This window comes from Manacus vitellinus, unplaced genomic scaffold (genome assembly GCF_001715985.3).
Source record: "Manacus vitellinus isolate BGI_N305 unplaced genomic scaffold, ASM171598v3 scaffold_22_pilon, whole genome shotgun sequence".
NCBI classification, from domain to species: Eukaryota; Metazoa; Chordata; class Aves; order Passeriformes; family Pipridae; genus Manacus; species Manacus vitellinus.
This window is the reverse complement of record NW_021939632.1, coordinates 10,518,478-10,541,575: the sequence shown is the minus strand read 5'-3', so window position 1 is coordinate 10,541,575 and position 23,098 is coordinate 10,518,478. Positions and strand designations below refer to the sequence as shown.

Below are 23,098 nucleotides of genomic sequence, written 5' to 3'. Positions count from 1 at the left end.
AAATGGCTGCACACGTTATTATGTCTATCATGTTTGATTTATATCATTTAGATGTAGCTACAACTAACACTCTCTGTATTTCTCTTTCACACAGTGGTATACTGACAAAGACCATGCCATCTCCGGTCAAGCACATAAGCATATTTATACCCACATGAGCCACTTCATAAAGCAGTGTTTCTTGCTGCCCTAGAACCAGCATTTTGCTTGTTAGTGATGGTACTTCTCCAGAAAAAAACTCTAGATCATGTACTCTGAGCCAGTACAAATCAAGATGAGATAGAAGTTAGCTCTTGGGATACCAGTGTACACAACGAAATGCATATCTTTATGATTTCTGTTGCCAAGCAACTACTGCATTTTTATTGATTGTGGTTAATCAGGTCTTAACATCACCAGAATGATGTTGCAGACTTCTAGGAAGCATAGTACTTCCTTGAGTTTTTTATTAGTTTTTGACATTTCAGTCTAAATGAGAAGCCATGCAGTTTGTGTATTATGGTAATGAATGATAAAAATGCCACAGAGGAACCAACATGGAAATCAGTTGCAGAATATAAGTAAAGATGTTTCCATCAAAAGTGAAATGTACTCTGGGATCATTTCTGTGAAAACACTGACAAAAAATTTTGAAGGAATTCTGTAAGGCTTGATAATTATTTTTTTAGAATCATCATCAGGAATACTGTGATGTTAATATTTTCTGTGCAGAATGAAAGGCTGTTTTTACTGCTGTTCCTTAAATTACTGTCTTCTCTGCAATCTCTTGGATTACAATTGTAGAAGTCTTGCAAGGAAAGCATGTATCCAGCTTTCATCAAACATTTTGAATGATACCTACTTAAACCAATGTCACTGCATTTCTCTGTTTGCTATTATTATATAGAATTGTGATTTTTTCTTATTTTTATAGTAAAAAAGGCTGCTACTGTGGGAATCTACTCTAGTAGAATCTTCCCTGGGAAATCTAGAAGACCACCATTGGTTTTTTTTTAAATGTAGAAGTTTCTTATTTACTGATGAATAGGATCTGTTCCTTACACTCAAACATAAAACATTACAATGAAAAATAGTAGTCACTTAAAGCAAGGGCTGGACCATCACTCTTCTGTGAACATGCTCTTTGGCAAACCTGCTTTTCCTTACAGCCTACCAGTAAATGTCTGTGTTATCTTCAGCATTCCCAGTAGGCTTCTCCATCTGAGGATAAGATTACTTTTCTCAATTTCACATAGCTAGAAAAGATGCAACCCGCTTGTACTAAAAACTGTTCTGCTTTAAAATAATAAAGACATTAAGTCATTAAAGAAGGTGTAGTCCATATAATTGAAAATGTTGCTTTAGAAAAAAAACCTCATAGAGTTTTTACAAAAATCCCCATTAATTTTAAGGAAGACTTACAGTGAAGCTTCTGCTTTTGTGTAATGGTATCATGTAATGGAGTGTGACATGATTATCTAACACTTAACTTCTTGATATTACATGCCAGCATGTGATTATATCTGTATTGTGGGTTATTAGTGGCATTAGGTGTGAACGTAAAAGTACAGTGCAGACAGCTAAAGCGTGGGGGAGAATGTTAAGACACTTCGTGCAGCTTATCCTTAAATGATAAAAGAGAAAGGAGGCTGAGGTACAAAATAAGGGGTTTTTTTTTCACAAACAAACCACCAATCACTCGACCCACAAAATAAGGTGTTGGGGTTTTTTTGAAACACATTGGAGCTAGCTGGGTTTTACAAATACCATCTTGGGTTCAAGGCAGGAGTGGTTCTAATATAGACTGGCACCACTATTAAAGTTCTGTAGGAGTACAGGCTGTCAGTTGTCTCCAAGAGGTTATAATATCACATCTCTCATTCTTTTGACTCAAGGGAAAGAAACATAAATCAATATAAGGTAGATCACAGCAATACACAGGTTATAAAAAAAGATTATCATTATGAATTTAAAGATGGCTTGTGTACACAAGGTAATAGTTGGGATTTATTTTAATATTATCACTCACAGTGTCATAAAGACAAAAAATGTATTTCTGTAATCCAAAAAACTACTTTAACTAGGCTCTCATTAAATAACTGCAAGTATTAGTGTAATCAGAGAAGGATTTTTTAAAAAAATAACTAGAAATTATATGGTCTGGGTAAGTCTTTCACTAAGTAAAGATGCAATTCTTTGCATCTGATGTAACTTAATGATGCTAGCATCTCACTGGGAAGCTCTTCTGTACTCTTATTACATAGTCCTCTTTTAACTGTCTTATCTACAAGCCATAACAAAATACAATGCTAATTATCTTAAATTTCTTTGTCTGGAAAGCAACTTATATCCTGTTGATAGAGAATGATGCAACTTTTAAAACAAACAAAAAAAGGTTTTATTGCTATAATAAGTGTCCTAATAAACATCAATTCAGTGTCAGATTTTTCACTCTGGTGGAACTCCCTCAGCTCCAAAAATTATGCAAGCATTAGGATAATAGAGCTGCCTCAGGGAACTGAGAACTTGCTTGAACTGCATGAGCATGGATAAATACCTAAAACTGAGGCCGCAAAACAAAGTCAGCTCATTCCATTATGGTACAAAGCCAGAAATCACTTGTGCCTAAAAAAGTGCCACATGCTAGTTAGTTAGGCAGCTACCAATCTCCTTCTTGCTCTGTACTTTTTTTCCTATGTGAAAGGGATACTTAAGTTTATTGTAATACACTTTGTGTAAAATCCTAACAGAAGTAGCTGAAACCTGAGGTGTGACTGTTACCATTCTTAGGCTGGAAGGCTTATAGTCTTTGGTTTAAAAATTGGTGAAGAAACTCAAAGGGATTTAAGTAAAATGTAATCAATACTGTAAATAATACTGGGCTTTAAGGCCTAAAAGTTTTTCAGTACCAGAAGTTTAGGGTCCTGAGAAGAGCGGAAGCACTGAGGAATTTTCAGTTGTATGACCTTACCTATTAAATTCTAAAAAGACCTAACCACTCCTGCATGGTCTGCATCATCTCTCTCAGGAGCAAGGGGGACCAACTCATGACTAGTAAATTCCCATTCTTTTCCTCCAACAGGGCAGCTGTGTGCTATCCCCGATGTCACACTTACTGTTAGAGTCAGAGCAAGTCACCATCAAATACACCCAGTGAGCCAACACTGGCAGTGTTGCCTGTTTCAGTGAAATGGAGCAATACTGGGCTCTAGCATTCATTAATCTGTGAAGCAAAATGTCAGGTAGACATTTTGAATACCATATGATATTGCAAACCTGTTTTGAGTCTTGTAGTGTAAAAATAAAATTGAAAATTAGTTAGGATAAATATTTATTATCACATAACATATCTTAATTGTGAAAAACACAATAGTCTATTCACATGTACACATAAGCTTTTGTAATAAATTACATCCAAGAAATTGAGTAATTTTGACCAGGAATATGAAATTAGAAGTAAATATAGCACTACATCTGCTTTATATTGTGTGTGATGTCAGAATGTTAAGATTAACATTGGAATAGCATTTAAATTCACGCAAAACCAGAGTGTTTTAAAATAAAACTTCTCTGAAATACTGAACAGAAATACAGAATGCCATTGAATACACTGACTTCTTAATATTCTAAGAGTTGGTCAAGTGAAGCTAATACATTTTGATTGTACACATTATCTGTAACAAAGTCAGCAACATGTTAAAACACCATCAGGCTGCTTTCAGGACAAACCAGTATTGAGCTCCTATACTAACCTTAAAACAACTGGAATCTTACAATTTATCATCAAGTACACAAAACAAAGCATTTAACCTTAATGCATCAGCATTTTTTCCTAAATTTACAAATACAAACATTGAATTAAATGTAAATCCTTCTTTGTGTCCACTAGATATTTTTTTTCTTCATAAAAATGGCTTTTAACGGGCTTTAATAATGTTAAGGTAAATTTAGAACAGTGACCCTATTAAGTTTGCAGCAAAATGCAATTATTTATGGCTAAAATAGTAAAACATACACCCTCACATACACAAAAACATTAGAATACTTTAAATGTGGATGGGAAAAATTGCTCAGATGAGGTGTATAGAAAGATTAGTATTTTGGAAAGCTGGTGAATGTTAGAGCCCTGTGGATGAATTATTACAAAGATTGCAATAATACAATTCTTATTTTTAGAATTCAAAGTAATAGCATAATAATGAGATTTAGCCTTCATTTTAATAATTTAAAAATTTACCTTAAAAAATTTAAAAATCAGTGAATTCCAAATAACACAGTAAAACTTTAGCTCCACATCTCTATTCATTCAATACCTAATCTTGCAGTCTTTTACACAAAAGAACAGCTTAAAGGATCAGGCAGTAACAAATTCCATTACGAAAAATGTCTTTGTAATAGCTTTAAAGCCGCATTTTACTTTGCAATGTTGTTTTTATCTTTTAATCAATACGTACTTGATGGAATAATGAAGAGCTGTAACAAAACAACAGCAGGATACCCATTTAAGTATTATACACAATCTCTGAAACTAAGAGGTTTACAGTTGTTAGAAGACAGTATAAATATGCCCTTTATGTGGTTGAATTTTAGGCAATAAAGAGGAAGATTATTGGGCAGGTGATATAACTGCATGTGGGGTATAGTTTGTACAAAATTTTTCCTATTATAAAATAATGGATTCATTAATGATAAAATGCATTTGTTTGGCCTACCATGGCAACACTCATACAATACAAGATACTGTCATCACAGATTGCATTTTAAGAAATACTGTACCCATGTTTCACATCAAAGGGTGTTTTTTGACTAAGGTGAGAAAATGTTTCAATATATATTTTTTTATATATATATATATAGGACTATGTTCCAGTTACATACAAATTTTAATATTAGATACACTGTATTAAATCAAGGAATACTTCCCAAATACAGAATCTGAACCCTGCAATCCTCATTGCAAGAGTAATCCATGACTTCAAAAGGACAGTTCAAGGAGGAAAGTAGTGTCCTTGTTAGTTTGTTCATAAGGTCAGATCAGTTGTTATTTTATAAACTTCTTAATGTTTGCTTGTCAGTTTGGGTCTCCTGAAATTATTTACTAGAGTTAGGTGATGTTTTAAAAAAATTGTAACTAGGGTTTTCAAGTTCATCCTGAATGAAGATTATTAAGTATTCTCACACAGAAAAAGTAGCAAAATACAGTACAAACCTATTAACAGGGAAGTTGGATTTAAAAGAAAATTTGCTTGTTACAGTTCTGATACGAATACTGATAAATGGCCAATATCAGCAATGAACACAAAGATTTTTTGCATTGGCTACTGCAGACATTTACACAGATACTAGACAAGGTAGACAAGGTGAAATGAGACAAATATTGCACTACATTACCTGTGCTAGTTTGAGATGAAAGACAAAAGTTACAAGGTAAATCATTTCTATGTAGTGGTTGTGGCACTCCTGTCATTCGTTTGTAAAAAAATTACTTGAAGAACAAGTCATAGACAAGTCTCCCGGTCAACACCTTTCCCTGAGTCAGCTTTCTTCTCTTTTCTGATTTCAGCACTAGGAAAAGAAGGGGAGGGGGGAAAGAGTTATAGTAGCATTATCTTATGTATATTAATGATCTAACCGAAAACCAACATTACACAGATATTTTATTTTTCATGCTGCATGGCACAAACTGGGAAAGCAAGTGAAAATTTCTGTGCTAAATGGTGCAGAAGACATCAGCCAGCATTTTAGTGACAAGGTAGGTAGAGAAATTAAGATGTACAGAGACAAGTCAGCCAGCATGCAAGCAAAGATAGCCACTTTTTTTTTTCTTTTTTTGGCAAATACAGCTGTTAATTTACTAAATAATGGTAATGGTACAGTTCTCAGACAATACCAGCACATTCTTAAATGGCACAAACAAGAGGTCACAATAAGTATTTCTTGTCTTTAAAATGTATTCTGTTGCTCAATGTACATTTAGAAGGAATGTTTCTGAACTAGGGCAGTGCAAGCCAATTTCCAACTAATATTTGGCTTTCGGTCTTGATTGGGGAGAGCAGAAGAAGGCTGGGGAGGGTGAGGCAAGACAGTATTCCCCATCTGGAGTTTAATACATACTTCTTCATGTATACATTATAAAGAAATAACTTTAAAAAAAAAAAGCCTGAAAGATCACACAAAAGCCATATCGCTCAGAACTCTGAAACCAGAGTTCAAATTTGGATTCGGCTTTTTTTTTTTCCCTGGTTAAAACACTGTTGATTTGCCTACAGAAAGCAATATATGTACAAAGCAAATGTTTTGGGTTTGAGTTTTTTTGGTGAAGAGGTTCTAATTTACAACAGTGTAAATAAATAAAAAGTCATGTTCTTGCAATGAGTCTCAATCACACTATGAAAATGCAAAGGGGCTTCCACAACACAGGCAAACCAAGCCTTCAACAAAGAGTGGCAGGGTATCTAAAAAAACCCCAGATGCTTTTGAGAACAAACCTGTAGCAAGCACATAACCTACCAGGTTTCATGGGAATAATTCCTTAACTAGAATGAATGAGAAATAGGCTGAGTTACACAAGGCTTAAAGAAAGCAAGATCAATTCTCAAATTCTTAAGGCAATTCATGCACATTTTTACAATCATCTGACATTTTTCTTCACATAAAAATTGCTTTAAGGATACAATTCAGTTCAGCCAAAGCTTACTTCTATGCCTATGGCAGCTTCCAGAGGTGTTAATGGAAATAGCTAAAGAATACCAACTTCTGCCACTTCAACTGCCAAATCTGTCACCTTCTGTAGAGCAGTGATAGAATTGGGTATGTTACACTTTCTGCACACAAAGGGTATGCAAACAAATTCCAGGGGTGGGTGAATTTAAGGTGCAGCAGTACAGCAGGCAGGGAGTTACCTGTGCTTAATAAAAGCAAACACTGAGGTGTTGTGTGCCTTACAGTGTATAATATTTCCACGTTTTAGGTGCCTCTGTGATACCAGGAAAGTCTTCTTTCTATTTAGGATTCACATCTCTGAGCATCTCCTGCAGATGTGGGCTTTAATGCCTTGAGAAATTTGGAAAAAAAAAAAAAAAAAGGGACAAGACCAGTCTTTTACCAGTAAAATATGTAACTGGTGGATCTAAAAGGGAGTTAGAGCTCTCTTCCTTCCTACCAAAGGAGCAGTCTAACATGCCTCAGCAGGAAGGTTTGAGAAGATGTAGGATTTGCATATCTTCAAGTAGAAAAGGGAACTCATACCATCTACAAAGTGACAGATGTCTTTCTCCAATACTTTAAAAGACCAACTAAGTCTGCCTTCTATACATGGTCAGATCTTCTGCATATCCTTTGAAATTGCTATCTGAAGGGCTTAATATTATAACCAAAGACAGTGGAATATTTAATTACATGTATCAGAGAGGGCTGTGTTTCAGAAAGGTGCCTTGGTGTTCAATTCTACAAAGACAGGGTCAAAGGCAGACTTTTAGGTCCCTAGGAATTTTAATAATGAAAAATTAAGGTTGTAAAGTTGTAAAGTTCATGTGTCCCTATTGTTAGGCAAGACTTGACTGAATCTCGTGTAAGTCCCCTCTTTAGACACTAAAGCCTGGGATGTAAAAACTGTCAGACACACTAGGCTAGGGGCTAGGGGCAGATCTTATGATAGAAATTATCCATGTATCAGGCTGGGAAGTAATTTGTATAAATCCTTCCTGTCTAAAATCTCTCTTTGTAGATGATCATAATTTATAATTGGCCAAGTCAACTCCGCATTTAATTACTACAAGAACTTCTAGATTTTAAATATTCCAGAAATCACCCATGTTGTTAAATGGACTATGCCATGCATAAAAGGCATTACATGAAATCATAGTACAATATCATAATTTAATTATCCCCATTTAAAAATATTTTGGGATATTAGTATAAGAAAGCAGACCTGACAGCAGGAAAGGGAGTACTAAACACTTCGTCATTGAACTTTGAAAGGCATCAGGAAAATTTTTTTCAAAACATGATTTTTCTCCCCCCTATTGTAAAATACCCTTCACTGAGGGATTTGTGTAATCTAATACTGCTGATCTTGATCATTTGCAAAAATCATCTTTACAACTGCTACCATTCCAAGCTTTCTTTCTTCTCAGTAATTACCTAGAATTTAATTATATATTCATGCAATGATACATGCATTATGGTTTATAATGTTTCTGTAGTTCTGTCGCTAATATGATCTAAGTTTAAAGTTGTCTATGGTTTTTCCTTATCAGAAAGCAAGACTTCCAGATTTAAAGTTCTTTGAATCTACTCCTGTGTGCGAATCTGAGACAAGGTAGAGCACATGAAAATGCAGGATTTCAGAAGTTTTTAAGGCTGTTCCTTTACAAGAGAACACTCATACCTAAAATCATAAAAGTCTTTTCTCCTGAGTCTTTGATTTCATGAGCAAAGATACAAGAACAGATTGAAAACGAGCTCATTAGAGAATTACTTTCTATTATACTGCAGTGGAAAGGCCATATCATCTCTTACCAATGTTGTCTGTAGCCACAGTCTATTTGGATGCTCAGAGAGTTTTTGAAAATTTCAGGTAAAACCAGTACATGTTTACATAATCTGTCCTACCATCAAAGAAAGCAATATCCACCAGAAAAATTGCAACTCCTACATACCCAGGGGGTGTGAATGTACCCCATCAGGTTCTTTACTTTCTCCAGGCTATTATAGCCTGGACAGCAGAGGCACTTAAGGTAAGAAAATCCTCCAGTACATCCTTCTTCCATGCACCACACTGATTTCACTGTGACATGTGTAGGGTAGAAGGCAAATCAGAACTATACTGTTATTTTTACTGTCAGTGAAATATCATCAAAATGATCACATTAGTGGGCCATTCCATGGGTTTCTGAAATGAAGCTTCTCTGGTCATCAGCTGTTCAGTCTTGTTTATGCTGTTTAGGGAAATAAACAACGCTGAAATGCCATTTTGGGGTGACAAAATTAAAAAATGTGTATCACTACAAATTTTTTTCTTACTGCATTTTTTCACCATAAAACAATCACTAGCTGTTTCAAACACTGAGCTTCTTTTGAAAAGTACATTTAGAAATGGGCAGAATATAATTTTGTATTTTAAAAAAGATTATCTAGGAATAAATTCAATTTAAAATTTAAATACACTACATCTAAAGTTACTATTTTTAATATATATTAAATTTCAAGTTTTAATATTTGGGGCTTTTAATGAAGACATTTTACATTCCCGTTTGAAATTTCATTCTGTCTCCCCAAAAACTACACAAAGTCAAGTCATTTGGGTTCCTAGGTGACACCATTCTGAATTGGAAGACACAAAAAAAGGAAAAGGTTGGGGACAGGGTCTTACCTTTGGGAAATCAGCTTCTAGAGTGATTAGGAAGGGGAGCTTATGACAGAAGTGTGATACGAAACAATTAAATAGAAAATAGTTAAATTTTAAATTTATGGAGTCAGAGGAAAAACTCTTAAAAATCACACTGTGCTTGAATTTAATATTTTCTCATTCCTGTAGTAACTCTGCAGCAAAGATAAAACATTGTGGCTTCATTTTACATTTGGCTGGACTAAAATTATTTAACTGTTTTGAGTACAAGTGAAGTAGGCAGAAAAATGAAGTGATGCAATCTTAAAATTATTTTCACTCCGAATATTATTAGATTGCATTCAGAGTAATGGGTTCTTCATACAGCTATTTCCAGGGTGGTGATGATCACTTCTTTGTCAAGAGGAAAGAACAAAAGCAAGCAGAACAGACACAACAGCTGTTGTGCAATATCCAGGTGGAGGCCGGTGGTTCATTACACAAGCATCAAACATGCTCAACTTCATTTTCCACTGGAGCATAACTAAGTACCATGCAAATATCTGTAATTTATTTTTTTTTAATAAATAGGGAATTTGCATTTTGAGCTCAGAATATTATGACTGGACATAAGAAATAAAACTGCAAGATGCCAGAAATCTTTCTAATCCCTAGCAAAATATTCTAATATTGGTTTGACACCAATATATAAAGTATAATGCAAGTATAATATAGAAAGTAAAAAAATTAAGACCTTTTAGAAGGAAAGCTTGACTCCTTATCTTTTGCATTCTCTGACGATATCAACAATGTCTTCCACACAGCAGTTTTTGCCATTTCGTCAGAAATGTTTATCACAGATGGGTCATCTCTAGACAAGAACAAAAGTAAATACACAATAAAACAATCAGTAATCAGCAATCTTTGCTACTTATTAACTCTATAAAAAGTTATTGAAAATTGATAGTGATGACAATAATTAAGTGCAATGTAAGTTAAAGAATTTTGTTAAACTTCAAAAGTCCTGAACAATTACTTATATATTTTCTTAGAACATCTCAGCACTTTTTTAGTATTTTTCTCCTCCAATGGCAATTAATCACAGTAACATCAATAAAACATAGTGTCACTCCCAACTAATGGACAAGAGAAAAATGAAGTGTAAATTAAATATTGCCCAAGATCTCACAGCATGCCAGCAGCATAGTTGGACTAAATATGAATCCCAAGAGCTTCTAACAGTTTTCGAAGTACTTATGATCTGAAACTCCACCCACTCTTAAAACAATTTTAAAAGCAATCAAAAACCCTGACAAAAATAAAATATTTAAGAGATTTAATAAAAATGCCCCAATTAAACTGATCAGTAGCTTTCAGCAGGACTTTCCAGCCATTATGCCCTCTGCTTTACCTGGTCTGCTCCAAATAAGTATTTATACACTGAAGAATAAAAAATCTTAAATGTGTTAAGGGTACATTATTCCTGACTTCATGGTTTACATAGAGCGTGACATTCATTAAGCCCTCAGTAAATGTGCTGTCGTGTTTTGGGGAATCACTTTTAACAACCAATGTCTTGATTCTTCTTTTTAGCTATAAGACTGTAAACCTTACAGTACAGAGAGTCAGATATTATCCAGGTAGCTCTACCAACATAAACACACTATAGATCAATATAGATCACACCACAAGATAAATTAAGCTACATACTACTAATATAAATTAGAACAAAAAGGTATGGACAAAAGAAGAAAAAAACCAGACCATTAGTAGCATGATGAATCAAAAGGAATAGACTGGGATTTTTCAGACACAAGACACTGATTTACATTAGGAGACATTAGGGTAATTTTGTGTTAAAATATAAAAGAGGAGCCCACTGTGAGACAGTGTTCCTATGAATTCAAAGTTCATTGATGTGTCACCAGATATTTCAAATCTTTATTAAGAATTTCTTTCTCAAAACTGTAAATTATATTAATTCCTTATAGGCTGGTCACATGTATTATTACCATCTATAACATAGATTTTCATGCTTTTTAAGCTGAGTAAACTCTGCATTATGTCTTATCTACCCTGGACAGCTCTTGATTTCTTCATTATCTTATACAGATAGTGTCTTAATTAGAATGTTTTAAAATGTAATACTGTAAGAACCTAGTTTTTCTGCTGTGTGTTCAAAACCTGTCCTAGCTCCCTGCTAGCACCAGGTTGAACGGTTTGACACGCTCTACATCTTCCTTTTGTACTCTGTGTGTCAGAAGCCAAAGTTCATTGTGAACAGTCTGATCCTGCAGTCCTGCCCTATGGAAAATTTCAATTAGTATGTCCTTTTCCTAGGGACTGTGAGATCATGTGGAAAGACTAGAAAAGGGCTGAGCTTGTTAAATGCTGCAGTATATAGTTCAGTTCACCTATCTGTACCAGACAAACATCCTCCTGACATTGAGTAAGCATTAAGAATAAACACTGTGGCATGTTGATTTTATTTGTTTAATTGCAACTCACCTAAAAGAGGAAAGGTATATTTTACCTGTAATGTCCTTCTAGTGGTAACTGAACAGTCCCTTCCTCTTCCATTGCTAACATACTTTGCTCTTCCTAGAACAAAGGAATTTAGACATGAGACAGGGTATGATGTTGTAAAAAGTGAAATTTATGTACTTTAATCCTCTTTCCGTTTTCTTTAATATAAAGTATTTATTCGAAATTCTTAAAGTAAGGTACTTTCCAACTCTTTTAATTTAAATATTTGACATTTTAAATTTTCTATTTTAAAAGATGCATCTTCACTTCATATTATTTTATAATGCCAAATAGAGCACTGTTTTGTAACAATAAAGAAAGAGGAAAAATAGTAACACTGAGTGAGCAATTGTATGGTGAATTTTAAATAATTAATTTTAAATTAATAACAGGATATATATGTTGATGTTTACATGCAAAAATTAGGGAAGTTGATTTAAGTTTGAACACACAGTTTTAATACTGATAAAGTTTTATTTCAGTGAAAGGTAGTGAAACAAGATACCCAAAATTAGTTTGCACTTGAAGAGAACAAGGAGATATAACTACCAAAATTCTTTTTTTTTAAATAATTACAAATTTGGAAAATCTGTCTTAGCAGGATGGAAGAACAAAACAACACCCCTCAAGCACCATGTCCTGCCTGCATAAACAAAGAAAAACAAGTTTCTGTCCTTCAGATATCAACTCAAGGCTCCACAGCTAGGAGGTTAACATGCCTTTGCACGACTGTAACCATCAAATCCTGCTCTAAATTGTTATGGTGTGTGTGTATGAGTGCAACAGACACCCAGAGACCTTCACAGCTTTCTTCCTTTTGTTAGATGGCTTTGTAACAGTTTTTGCTGGTGCCTGTCTGAAAGCATGACTTGATTCTCCCAAAAAGAGAGCTTACCATTTTCTGGCAGGTCACCAAACCCCCACACACTGATTGTTGGTATTAGCTGGAAGAGCCAGTACAATTTTCCAAACCTCTCTACTCAAACATTTGTTTCTTCTGTGCTTCACTATTACAACTATTATAAAAGTCACAATATTTTTTTTCTCCAAATGGGACAAGTTCTTTGTTCATTCTTATCTCAGAAAGACTTAACTGGTTAACATTAAAGTGGCTTCCAGAGGAGGTCTGTGAGGAGAAGGCATGTATCATATCCACTGTAAATGTGCAAAGCCCTGGAAAAACATGGCCTAAAAATATAAAAACAACTTAAGTGATGAAATCAGGATCCAATCAAGTAAGTTTCAGATCCTGTCAACTATACTTCTGAATATTCTTGTGGGTAGAATACTTCTATTTTTAAAAGCTGTGTGATAGCAACTCTCCAATTAATTCCTTAGGCTACATGTCAGAAGTTTTTTATTACTAGTTAATTTTGTCATTTCTAGGCTTCACAGCTTCAGAAGTTTTTGACAGTTGAACAGTTTTAATAATAGCTCCAAATATTTAGAAATGCCAAAATATGTAAAAATAACCTCTCAAAATAGACAGTGAATGAAATAAAGTAACACCAGTAAATCAGATTTTCCCAGTTTTGTTTTCTGATGCCATGCAGTCAAGCATGGGAAAGAAAGTGACATATAACCAAAACATAAGGATAACACGGAATTCTTTACAATAATCAGACCCACATGAAGAGAGCTACCTTGGTTACTTCTACTTCTACTATGAATTGTGATGACAACAGATACTGTGATTTAACAACTCTCTTCGTCTGCTTTGATTCAAGGGAGAAAACAATGACTCATATTTTAATTTCATCCTGGTAGTTTTAAAGGCACATACTAAATAGTAAATAATCATCATGATGTTTTCCACCTCGGTAAAATCTTTTCCCCAAAACATACTCCATGACAGTATGTTGAATGTGTCAAGGAAATCAAAGTCATAGTTCTCCAGGTTACAGATGAGGCACTGAGTTGTCAAATGTCACAGAAGAATCCTAAAGGCAGAGAAATCTAGTTTTCATAGTTACACGTTCAAATTATTAGCCCATGTCCTATTTCTTCAAATAGACCAACTAATGGGAATCCTTAACACACACATTTCACTGGCCTCAACATCTCAGGGCATCCCTAAGCATAAATTCCTGATTTATCCATTCACATTGTCTAATCTTTGCAGTAGCCTTGTACCACCAAAATTTATTCCTCAAGGGTCCTGGGCTTTTGCAGAGGCTTTCAGAGCATCTTAGAGGTCATATGCACATCTATCCCCAAAGCCTAGAAATGACCACTGACTGCCAAGACTACAAGGCATTACCTGCATATTCACCTCCCAGTGCTGCCACAGCCTCACACTGTGCTGCTATACAAAAGTGCTGATGCAGGACACATGAATCCCATTTAAAATAACTTGGCACCAACATATTCTACGTACTGCTCCTGCAGTTAAGTGTTTCACCATTAGACTTGTCCCTCACTTCTTTTGGCCCAGTACTGAGGTTTCCTAGCAGTTGACACTAATCAGGTGGCTGATACCAGGGGGAGAGATAGAGGCCTTTGTCCTCTGTCCCTCACACATAAAGTTACTTTATACCTCTACAGTTTTATATGATATTCAAACAAGCAAGTAATGAAGCAGCAGCTAGATAAAAATGCTGTAAAATAGATGCAAAATTGTTTAGAAAGCTACAATCAGAAAGATTAGTGTTTCATTGTCAAAATACAGGAACATTTTGAGTGGAAATATGTAAGAATCTGTCCAGTATCAAGTAAGAAATTATAAAAGCATGTTCTTTGAAAGAAGATGAGGAATCCAGATCTGAAACAGCCAACTGAGTGGTAATGCCAAAGGCTGTAAGTCAGTCTGAGGATTTGGTTAAGAGGGTTAGCAGTGTCACTGACCTTCTCATTACACAGTAAAAGTAAATTGTTTCTGCAGCAGCAGAAGGATAACACGGGCCTAGAGTGTAACTGGGATACTGCACAGCGTTATGACATTGCTGAGAAAAAAAGGGCACAAGGTGATGCTGTGTGACCTGTGTATGGCTCAGAGGCAGCTGGGACATGCCACACCCCTTAAATTCTGCAGTTGTCTCTTCAGCATCTCTAGTGAGAACAAGACTAGTCCCAGTGCAGCATCAAAGTGCCCCAGGCATCTGAGGGCTTTCCTACAGACATAGGTTCATCTCTGCACATCATCTGAGTGGGTCTCAGAAGCAACCCCAGGAGCACTGTGGATAATACGTTATATGACAGTATGGCAGCTTAAGAATCTACATCCCCACCGAAGCTTATCAGATTTGTAACCTTAAAAGCACTTATGCAAAATATGAAAATATTATACTTAAGACACTGTTAACAAGTCTGCCTGTTGCATGGAATGTGCCGTACTTACAGAACTTTCTGTAAATATCTGAAGGAGAAATTGATAAAATGCTACACACCAAAAACACTTGAAACCATAACCCACCTCTTTCTCCGCATCTTCCAGTTTCTTTTTCTTGCTCTCAGGCATCAAATCATCTAACCAACTGAGCTCCCGCTTGGTAAAAAAGAAATCCATGAGTTTTCGGACAAATACCAAAGCTAGGACCTGCAAAGATATCAATTCAAAGAATTAGGAAATTAAGCAAGTAAAACAGACAAATACACTTGTAGAGGAATACTTTCAAAAGTGCCCAGTTTGCAGCTACAGTTTTATCCTTTAATTTGAATAAGCCAACAGCTGGTATTCCTTTGTTCAAATGAAATATGGCTCAAAGCATTTAACAATCATTGAGGTCAATAGATCTCTTCTATTTTCTATTAGTGAAATAATTAGAAATCACTTAAGCAGAACACTTATTTCTAGCAAGACACAGAACTGTAAAGCCCCTCAATGAAAAGTGCAATCAACAGTCTTCCTTAATGAGTGAATGTTCTTTCTGTAACAGGATTGAGTACTATCCTTAAATAAAAAATATAAAATAAATTTTAATACTTTTCTTTAAGAGAAGAATTTTCCCTAAGAGAATATGTAGTTGGGCTATCCACACAGATTTAAAACAGAGGTTACATGTCAAATTTTTCCTTACTTAATAAATTATGAATTGTCCTTGAACATTGAATCAAAGCAATATTGTAATTATCTGCCCGCAATTAATTTTTTTCTTCAATAATAATTATTCACAAGTGAAAAGGGATTTTTAGAGGAAATAAAAAATTTCATACCATCATAGGAAAGACAATGGCAGCTCTTGAAACCTTTATAATCCAGAGAAGCACAAGACAACTCAGCTGAATTATAGTGAAGAGATGGACCTTTCTAAGAGGAACATGCCTCAGATAAATGAAATCTGGCTGATGTTTTGCAGGCATCCAGAATAACTTTATTCTGTCAAAAAGCTGAAAGAGAAAATTTTGAAAGTATGGATCAAAATGAGCTGTAGGATCATCTATGTTGGTATTCACACACTGCCTAAGAGATGCTGAATATCCAAAGAATCTGGCTTGTGATTCTAAAGGCAAAACTATAGAAGTTCAGGAGCACAGAAGAGACTATCTCAGTTACAATCATGAGCCTTTAATCTATACTAGTCCAACAGTGGCAAAGGAATCTTCTCTCTCACTGAGCCACCACAGTAAGAATGAGAATCATATTATTTAATTACTTGGTTAGTCAAACTGAATGGAAGCTGGCGGGATCTCTGGATCCTGTTGGGCATATGCACTATCACACTACCTTTCTAATACATTCTACATTTTTTTTCTCAACAACCGAGCTCTGCCTCCTTTAGCACCTAAAAAGTTGACCACAAAGGGATCTCTTCAGTCTTTTATTTCCTGTGAAGGAACGACCTTTTTTTCTTTTACTTCACCAGACACTTTTCATTTTTTTCTTTTCCATGTTCTACTTTATTCACAAAACCAGAAACAGAAAAGAAAAAAAAAAGAATGCCAGAAAGCTGACTGCCATGCTGTTAGGAATGTAAGAGGCTCCTATTTTTCAGACCTATTTAGCTCCATACTGACCCAAGACTTTTGTGTCAGCTGCCAAGGCACAGTGATGATGGTGATGCACCATTGCTCCCTGCATGAATGAGCCATGCTATATTCACACAGCCTTCAGGAGTGTCAAGTTTCAGAAATTTTTACTGAGCATGTGCGAACTGCATTTTTTTTAAGGTTTATAATTTGGCCAGATTTGAGCAGATTTTCACAGAAACAGCAAAAAGCACATCCTCTCACAAAAGCCGTCTTATCAAATCTCAATTCCTTGTCCCAGCTTGGGGAGGGAGAAAGAGAGGAGGATGCTATCACTTTTCCAAGTAAAGACAGCCAGATTTTAGTATGCTTTAAAAGCACTCAGTAGTGTACTTTCTCATACCCCTGTTCTGAGAAACAGCTAACCATAATAAATTGAAATTATTTAAACTTCAGTAAAAGCCAAACTACACTTCTGAGAATATCAACCCAAATGAGAAGAGCTAGGCAAAGATATAAAAGAAGAGTCTCTGAATAGAGACCACCAGTCAAAAAAAGAAGTGTTCCCAGCTTTGCCTATAAATATAGAGGTAAAAATAAAAGCTACACACTTTTAACTTGCAACTGAAAATTTAAATATAATGAAAGAAACAACCAGAAATTTCCTTTGCTTTTTGAATTTCACAACCTTTTGCATAGCATAACTTGTGTTTTCACCATGTGATTGTTCTTTCTCAATTGTCTTGGAAGGTGTATCGATGCCTCAACTTTCAGTAACAAACAAAGGCACACTTGAAAATGTGTTTGTGTCAGGTGGGCTGAAGGATTTGACAATGTGCCATTTAATGCTGCAGGACAAATGGTACACAGGATCTCACTCCCAGCCCCAACCTGAATGCTGGAATGCCTGGCTTCTGCCACGTAGTCCTACTTAAGGCACCACAGGAATGCTGCCCTTCCACTAGACTTGCCCTTCATCCCTGAAGAACTGTGGCTTGCAACAGTTCCCCCTCCCTGCCTGAGGCATTTATTTGCACAGGAAAGGTCTTCAAAATTTCACTTATGTTAGTTTTAGGGCAAGTTAGCCAAAAGTCTCATAAAGGCAAAGTTCAAGATCAGGTGTAGCCCTGCAAAGGCCCTAACTTGGAAGCTAAAAAGGCAGCAGGCAAGCAGGTGAATCGGGAGGTAGGAGAGAGGGAAGAGCTCCTGATAGTTATTACTCGGTTTTTAGGACCAGGCAAAATTTCCTTGGTAAAAAGAGAGAACAGCACCTAAAAAATAAAATAAAAAAAAAAAATGGAGCACCTTACCTAAAGGGAATACTCTATTTAGAGAGAATCCATTTTCAAGTCAGTCACTTTCAAAAATTTAAGGTTGGCAGCACTCTTTTAAGATTATACACAAAAGATAACACAATAATGTATAAGAACAGCTATATTTTTTATAGAAAGTATCATCAATAACATGCTCATCATAAATCCATTTTACCTGAATTCCCTTTAGAGATGAAGCACCCATGTAAAGAAATACTCCATAAAGTACTGGCATAGGAATAAACTGCACAAACAAGCAGAGAAAGGGAAGAGCATATTAAATACTACTTAACAATTTTAAATGCTTCATGAAAGACATCTGAAACAGTTGAAATACAAAGAGCCATATGCCTGCATTAATCAGACAAGTTGTAAATTCAGAGTCACTCAATTACAAATTAATAATGTTTCTCAGAGTATAAAGCATAAGAAGAATCTGGCTCCGTAGTTTTATTTTCCTCTCATGGCTAGTCATTACAATATACTTTATTCACTATTAATAAAATTAACAGATCTACACAGAGACATGAAAGTGTTAGATATATACTTAAATTCTTTACTTAAAAGACTGCTCGGGAGAAGATCTGAAGACTAAAGCTATAAACCTCTGAAAAATATTCAAGAGACACTAAATACTTCTTACTGCTAAAAGAAATATTTCGTGCTGTAAGCATTTAAAATGGGTGAATAACTTTTATGGAATGATTTTGTAAGAGACTATTTTAAATGTTCAGGTTCTCTGCATATAGTGTTTAGGTAAAGGAGTATTTCCATAGATAAATATTTGTTTTAAATACTAAATACACAAAATGCATGTTCTGTGTGTTTTCAAAGTGAGAATTTTATGATATACTTAATAAAATACTACTGGGAAGTACAAGTTCTAAGGGCTTACTGCCTTCACTGTGACAATATGCAAGTCTAAATTCTGGTTTTACTGAATCCAGTGGCAAAACTCTTACTGATTACACAGAGGTCAGATAATTCTTTAAACAGTATGAAGTGTATACATGGTATTATATATGCATATAACCAGACACCCATTTGAGTGAGTTCTGTTGAGTACGCAGGAAGCATGAGATAATCTCCATGTTCATTTCCAAGACACAAACCACAGAACTTCTCTTCCAACTGTGAAAACATTTTTAAATTACCCAGAAATCACAAAATATTTTTAAATTTTCTAAATAAATTTAGAATTGGTATAACAAAACTGTTTCATGATAATTTGCCATGGGCCCAAAATATAGACTAAGTGTGAATCTTCATCTACTACAGGTCAGTGGCAGAATTCCCTTGGACTTCAGTCAGGCCAGATTTTCATTGCAAGGTTTTTGTTTAAAAAATGCTGGAAGTCCCTAGCACATTATTATGCTAAATTAGAATTCCACTTTAGACTACCATTGTGTAACAAGCATTATGCTAGTTAGTAATGTGCCTGAAAAGAGCAGTCATTAAATAGTACAGTGACAACAATGAAATGTTCAGTGCAGTATTCTTTAACTATTCCTTACTTCCCCAAATTACCTTTAGGATACTTGTCAAAAAGACAGATGAGCCCATAAGGACAAAAATCATGAGCCCTGTGACTCTTTGCTCCCGGATTCCAAGAAATTTTGGCTGCTCCCCTGGAGCGGAGCACTCCGATTCCAGTTTTAAGCTATTCACATGGGAAATAGAGAGGACAGTGGCTGCAACAAACCATGGCAATCCCATAATAGAGCACACGCCAAGCATGACTGCCACCATGAGTAGGTCAAGATGGTATCCACATCCTTTCTGTTAAAAAAAAAAAAAAAATGACAGCAAGAAGATATAAAAATGACATCTGAATTAAGGAGAACACTCCTGGCAGGCATTCCTAATGAACAGCTAGAGACAAATAAAAAATTTGTGACTTGTAGAAAAAAAATTGGTTTCTTCTCTGTGTTATCCAGGTTGGGTCAGTAGTGATGGTAAACTGGTTATCCAAGGAGAATTCACACTAGTTCACAAGAAGTGCTCGATAGTATTGGATTCTTTCCAGTTAAGCATACATATCATAAATCCACTTTACAGTGGGCACCAAATAGCTCTCCTGCTTATAAAATAGATACTAGCAAGACACTGGAAAATGCATAAATTTTCTTTCTTAACTAAATCTCTTTTGTGGATAACAGTAAGCAGAACATCCAGATGCACTGCACATTTTCCACTGCACTAACCTTAAGAGACCCTCAATCCATTCTTATACAGGAGGCAGGAAAGTATGTATTTTATTGTTACCTACACAAAAATTCTTAAGTTAACATTTGCAAAATCATTTTATGCTATAAAGGGCCATGATACCACAGTCATCCTTTTAAAGTTTTTAAAGATGGTAAGCACATGATAGTAATACATTTGCACTAATGTACTTCCATTGTATCTAAGAGCAGATAGCGAGAAATTAGGAGAAATAAAACTATACATTAAATTAAAATATAAAATCAGGTACTGTTTTACTGATTTCCTTCCTAGAAAGTAATATCATAAACATCCATATGGAAAGTAAGTACAAAACCTTTTAGTTTGGATCAGCTCTGTAGTAGTCGAATACTACATGAATTTACCAACAGGTGGATAGTGTTTTGCTTTTATAGTAGAGCATAAAATTTTTTTGTCAAATCTTCAATACATTTAAAAACCTGCAATTACAACTTGCACTTGAAAAGGAGAAATAATGAATGCACGAAGCTTGGTTCTATAGATAACTGTTACCACAACTGAGCAGGATATTTCATTTAAATTTTAGTAAGTATCCAGGACCACCTCACAGATGCAAGCAGGAGCTCAAGCTATTTTCCTTTAAAAAATCAGGGAATTAGCTATCCCCACAAAATTTTGCAATATGGCAACAAATCCAGTGTCACAGTCTGATGAAACAGTGATGTTCATGCAAACAATGTGAATATGTTGAACCATAATCTTGCCTGTAAACCCATGCAAATGCCTTTTGACATAAAAAAAGTAACTAAACTAAACTTGGAAAGGTTTGCTACAGAGACTGCCAAGAGCTGAAATGTACACTATCCAGAATTTGCTATGGGAAGTATAAAAAAAGAGGGGAAAATGAGTTGGAAGCAAACAAATCATTTCTTTCTGAAGACAACTTTTACTTCTAAAATGGGAAGCGTCTGGGTTTATGAAAATGTAAGCCATATATCGAAATGAAAATGCCATCTTATTTGCTTACATTATTTAAAAAGGGGGAAAAGTAAAGAAAATTAAGAGAACCAACTCCAGCAACCTTCCCTCACTCCCCAAAAGCGCTTATGAGTCTTAACTCCAAGACACATCTTGACAAACTCAGAGATGTGTCAAATACAGATATTAGTTACATGCACAATGCACTCAAAGAAAGAGTTTAATTCTAAATCCTAACAGAGACACCTTTTTTTACCTTCTGACACATTTATGAGGAATGTATCTGCTAATGCATACAGAATCCGAGAGCATTTCCTCACATTCATACATGATCTGAGGAACCTGACATATGGGAAGAAAAGGAAGCATAGCAACAGGTGATGCTACACCAGACCCCAGCAAAACTAAAACGCAGCAAGACAAGGGGGCAGCCAGGAGGACCATCTGACTCCCAGATGCCAGTGCTGAAAAAACACATTCCAAAGCTTGGCAGCAAATTCCTGCATCTGTCAAGTTAACCACATGCAATGCTATGGATTGACATGAAGAGCCAGGCTGACAAAGAGGGCAAAAAAAGAACATATCAAATGTCACAATCATCCAAGAAGAGGCAATGCAAAGTGAAGGTTGCAAATGCATTTGCTAAAGCAACTTGGGATTGGATTGCTGCTTATTAAAAGTATGTCAAAAAAAAGCCTAAGCTTTCTGCATATACATGTACAGAAACCTGCTGCTAGATTTTGCCCAACAGTTTTTCAGAGGGGTGATGTCCCTTTTTCTCTCTCCATCTGTAGGCAACTAAAGTGTTAGAGAACAGAGCAGGAAGTTGTCCTATGTTGTTTTAAGAACCCATTGTGCTTCTAAGGCTCAGTTTTATTCTTCTCCCTTCTTTAAGATAAGAAAAGCATTTAAAAAAAAAAAAAAAAAGATGAGTAGAATCACAGAGAAAGATGAAGAGATGAAAAAAGTCTTGCATTACAAAATAAGCTCTGAGTAGTTTTTCAAAATCCAGTCCAGTAGAACAACACTGTCAATACCTGAAAAGACAATCAAGATGGTACTTAAGGAAATCATTAACGTGAAGATATTTTTCCTTAAGTGAATGGGTAAAAATAAAGCACAGATGATAGCACCTTCTTAATTGAGAATCTGTATTGAGATTACATTCATAAAGACTTCTGTAAGGCAATAAATCACTGACACAGGACACAGGTACAACAGAGACCAAAAAAGAAAAAGTATAACAATTTAAAGGGGTGCTGTATAACATTTAACAAACTAGCATGCTCAAGTAGATGATCTCATGTTACATAATCTGAAGAAAACAACAGTGAAAACATAAATTTTGACTGAATACCTTTAGTTTGTGTTCTTTTCTATTGATAATGACAGCTGTGATCTGCTGGTCCATAAAGATAAGGATAGTACAAAGCAGGGCTGGAATTACAGCAGCTATCACTGTCCACCAAGGATTAGGCCCCAAAGGAGTAATAAACCAGCCACGATCATCTCTGGTGGGCTATAAAAACAGTCATGCATGACCAGTCAGAACTTTAAGGATTATTTACATTTCAGCTTCACAAGACTACATACAAAACATTACTACCTATATAAGAGCACTAAGAAATGCTAAACTTCCTATGATACCCAAACAAGAAATTACACATAATGAAACCATCTGGAATGTTACAGGCTTGGTTGCATTTGATACAGTGAACCCAGAATTTGGAAGAAGCCCCAGAACGTTACAGCGGTCTAGGATTTGGGTGATTTGAGCCTTGCTAATCTTTGCAGAGATTACATCAGAAAGCATGAAGGGGCCTGAAAAAAACATGAAGAGGCTCACTTAAATGATTCGTACATCTAAGAGGTTGCATAATAC

General features: G+C 35.4%; 2 protein-coding genes across 11 annotated transcripts in view; one reads left to right on the top strand and one right to left on the bottom strand.

Annotated features, from left to right (window-relative positions):
- The window catches only part of DPP4 (dipeptidyl peptidase 4), a 41,362-nt gene extending 40,055 nt beyond the window's left edge, over positions 1-1,307 (top strand). For all 3 annotated transcript variants that reach the window (XM_018072536.2, XM_018072534.2, XM_018072535.2), the window contains one exon: positions 95-1,307. In XM_018072536.2, coding sequence (XP_017928025.2) covers positions 95-193 — 99 coding nt within the window. In that variant the 3' untranslated portion in view covers positions 194-1,307. The remainder of the gene's footprint in view (positions 1-94) is intronic.
- Positions 1,308-3,293: 1,986 nt separating this feature from the next.
- SLC4A10 (solute carrier family 4 member 10) overlaps positions 3,294-23,098 on the bottom strand; it is a 118,345-nt gene continuing 98,540 nt past the window's right edge. For 3 of the 8 annotated variants that reach the window (XM_018072525.3, XM_018072523.3, XM_018072524.3), the window contains 8 exons: positions 22,574-22,735; positions 19,579-19,830; positions 18,227-18,295; positions 15,986-16,159; positions 15,246-15,368; positions 11,841-11,908; positions 10,062-10,178; positions 3,294-5,544 (listed from right to left, as the gene is read on the bottom strand). In XM_018072525.3, coding sequence (XP_017928014.1) covers positions 5,478-5,544; positions 10,062-10,178; positions 11,841-11,908; positions 15,246-15,368; positions 15,986-16,159; positions 18,227-18,295; positions 19,579-19,830; positions 22,574-22,735 — 1,032 coding nt within the window. In that variant the 3' untranslated portion in view covers positions 3,294-5,477. Of the gene's footprint in view, positions 5,545-6,489; positions 6,516-9,352; positions 9,392-10,054; positions 10,179-11,840; positions 11,909-15,245; positions 15,369-15,985; positions 16,160-18,226; positions 18,296-19,578; positions 19,831-22,573; positions 22,736-23,098 lie in introns of those variants that run through there. The other 5 variants (XM_018072527.3, XM_018072529.3, XR_001920640.3 and 2 more) reach the window with 4 other exon arrangements.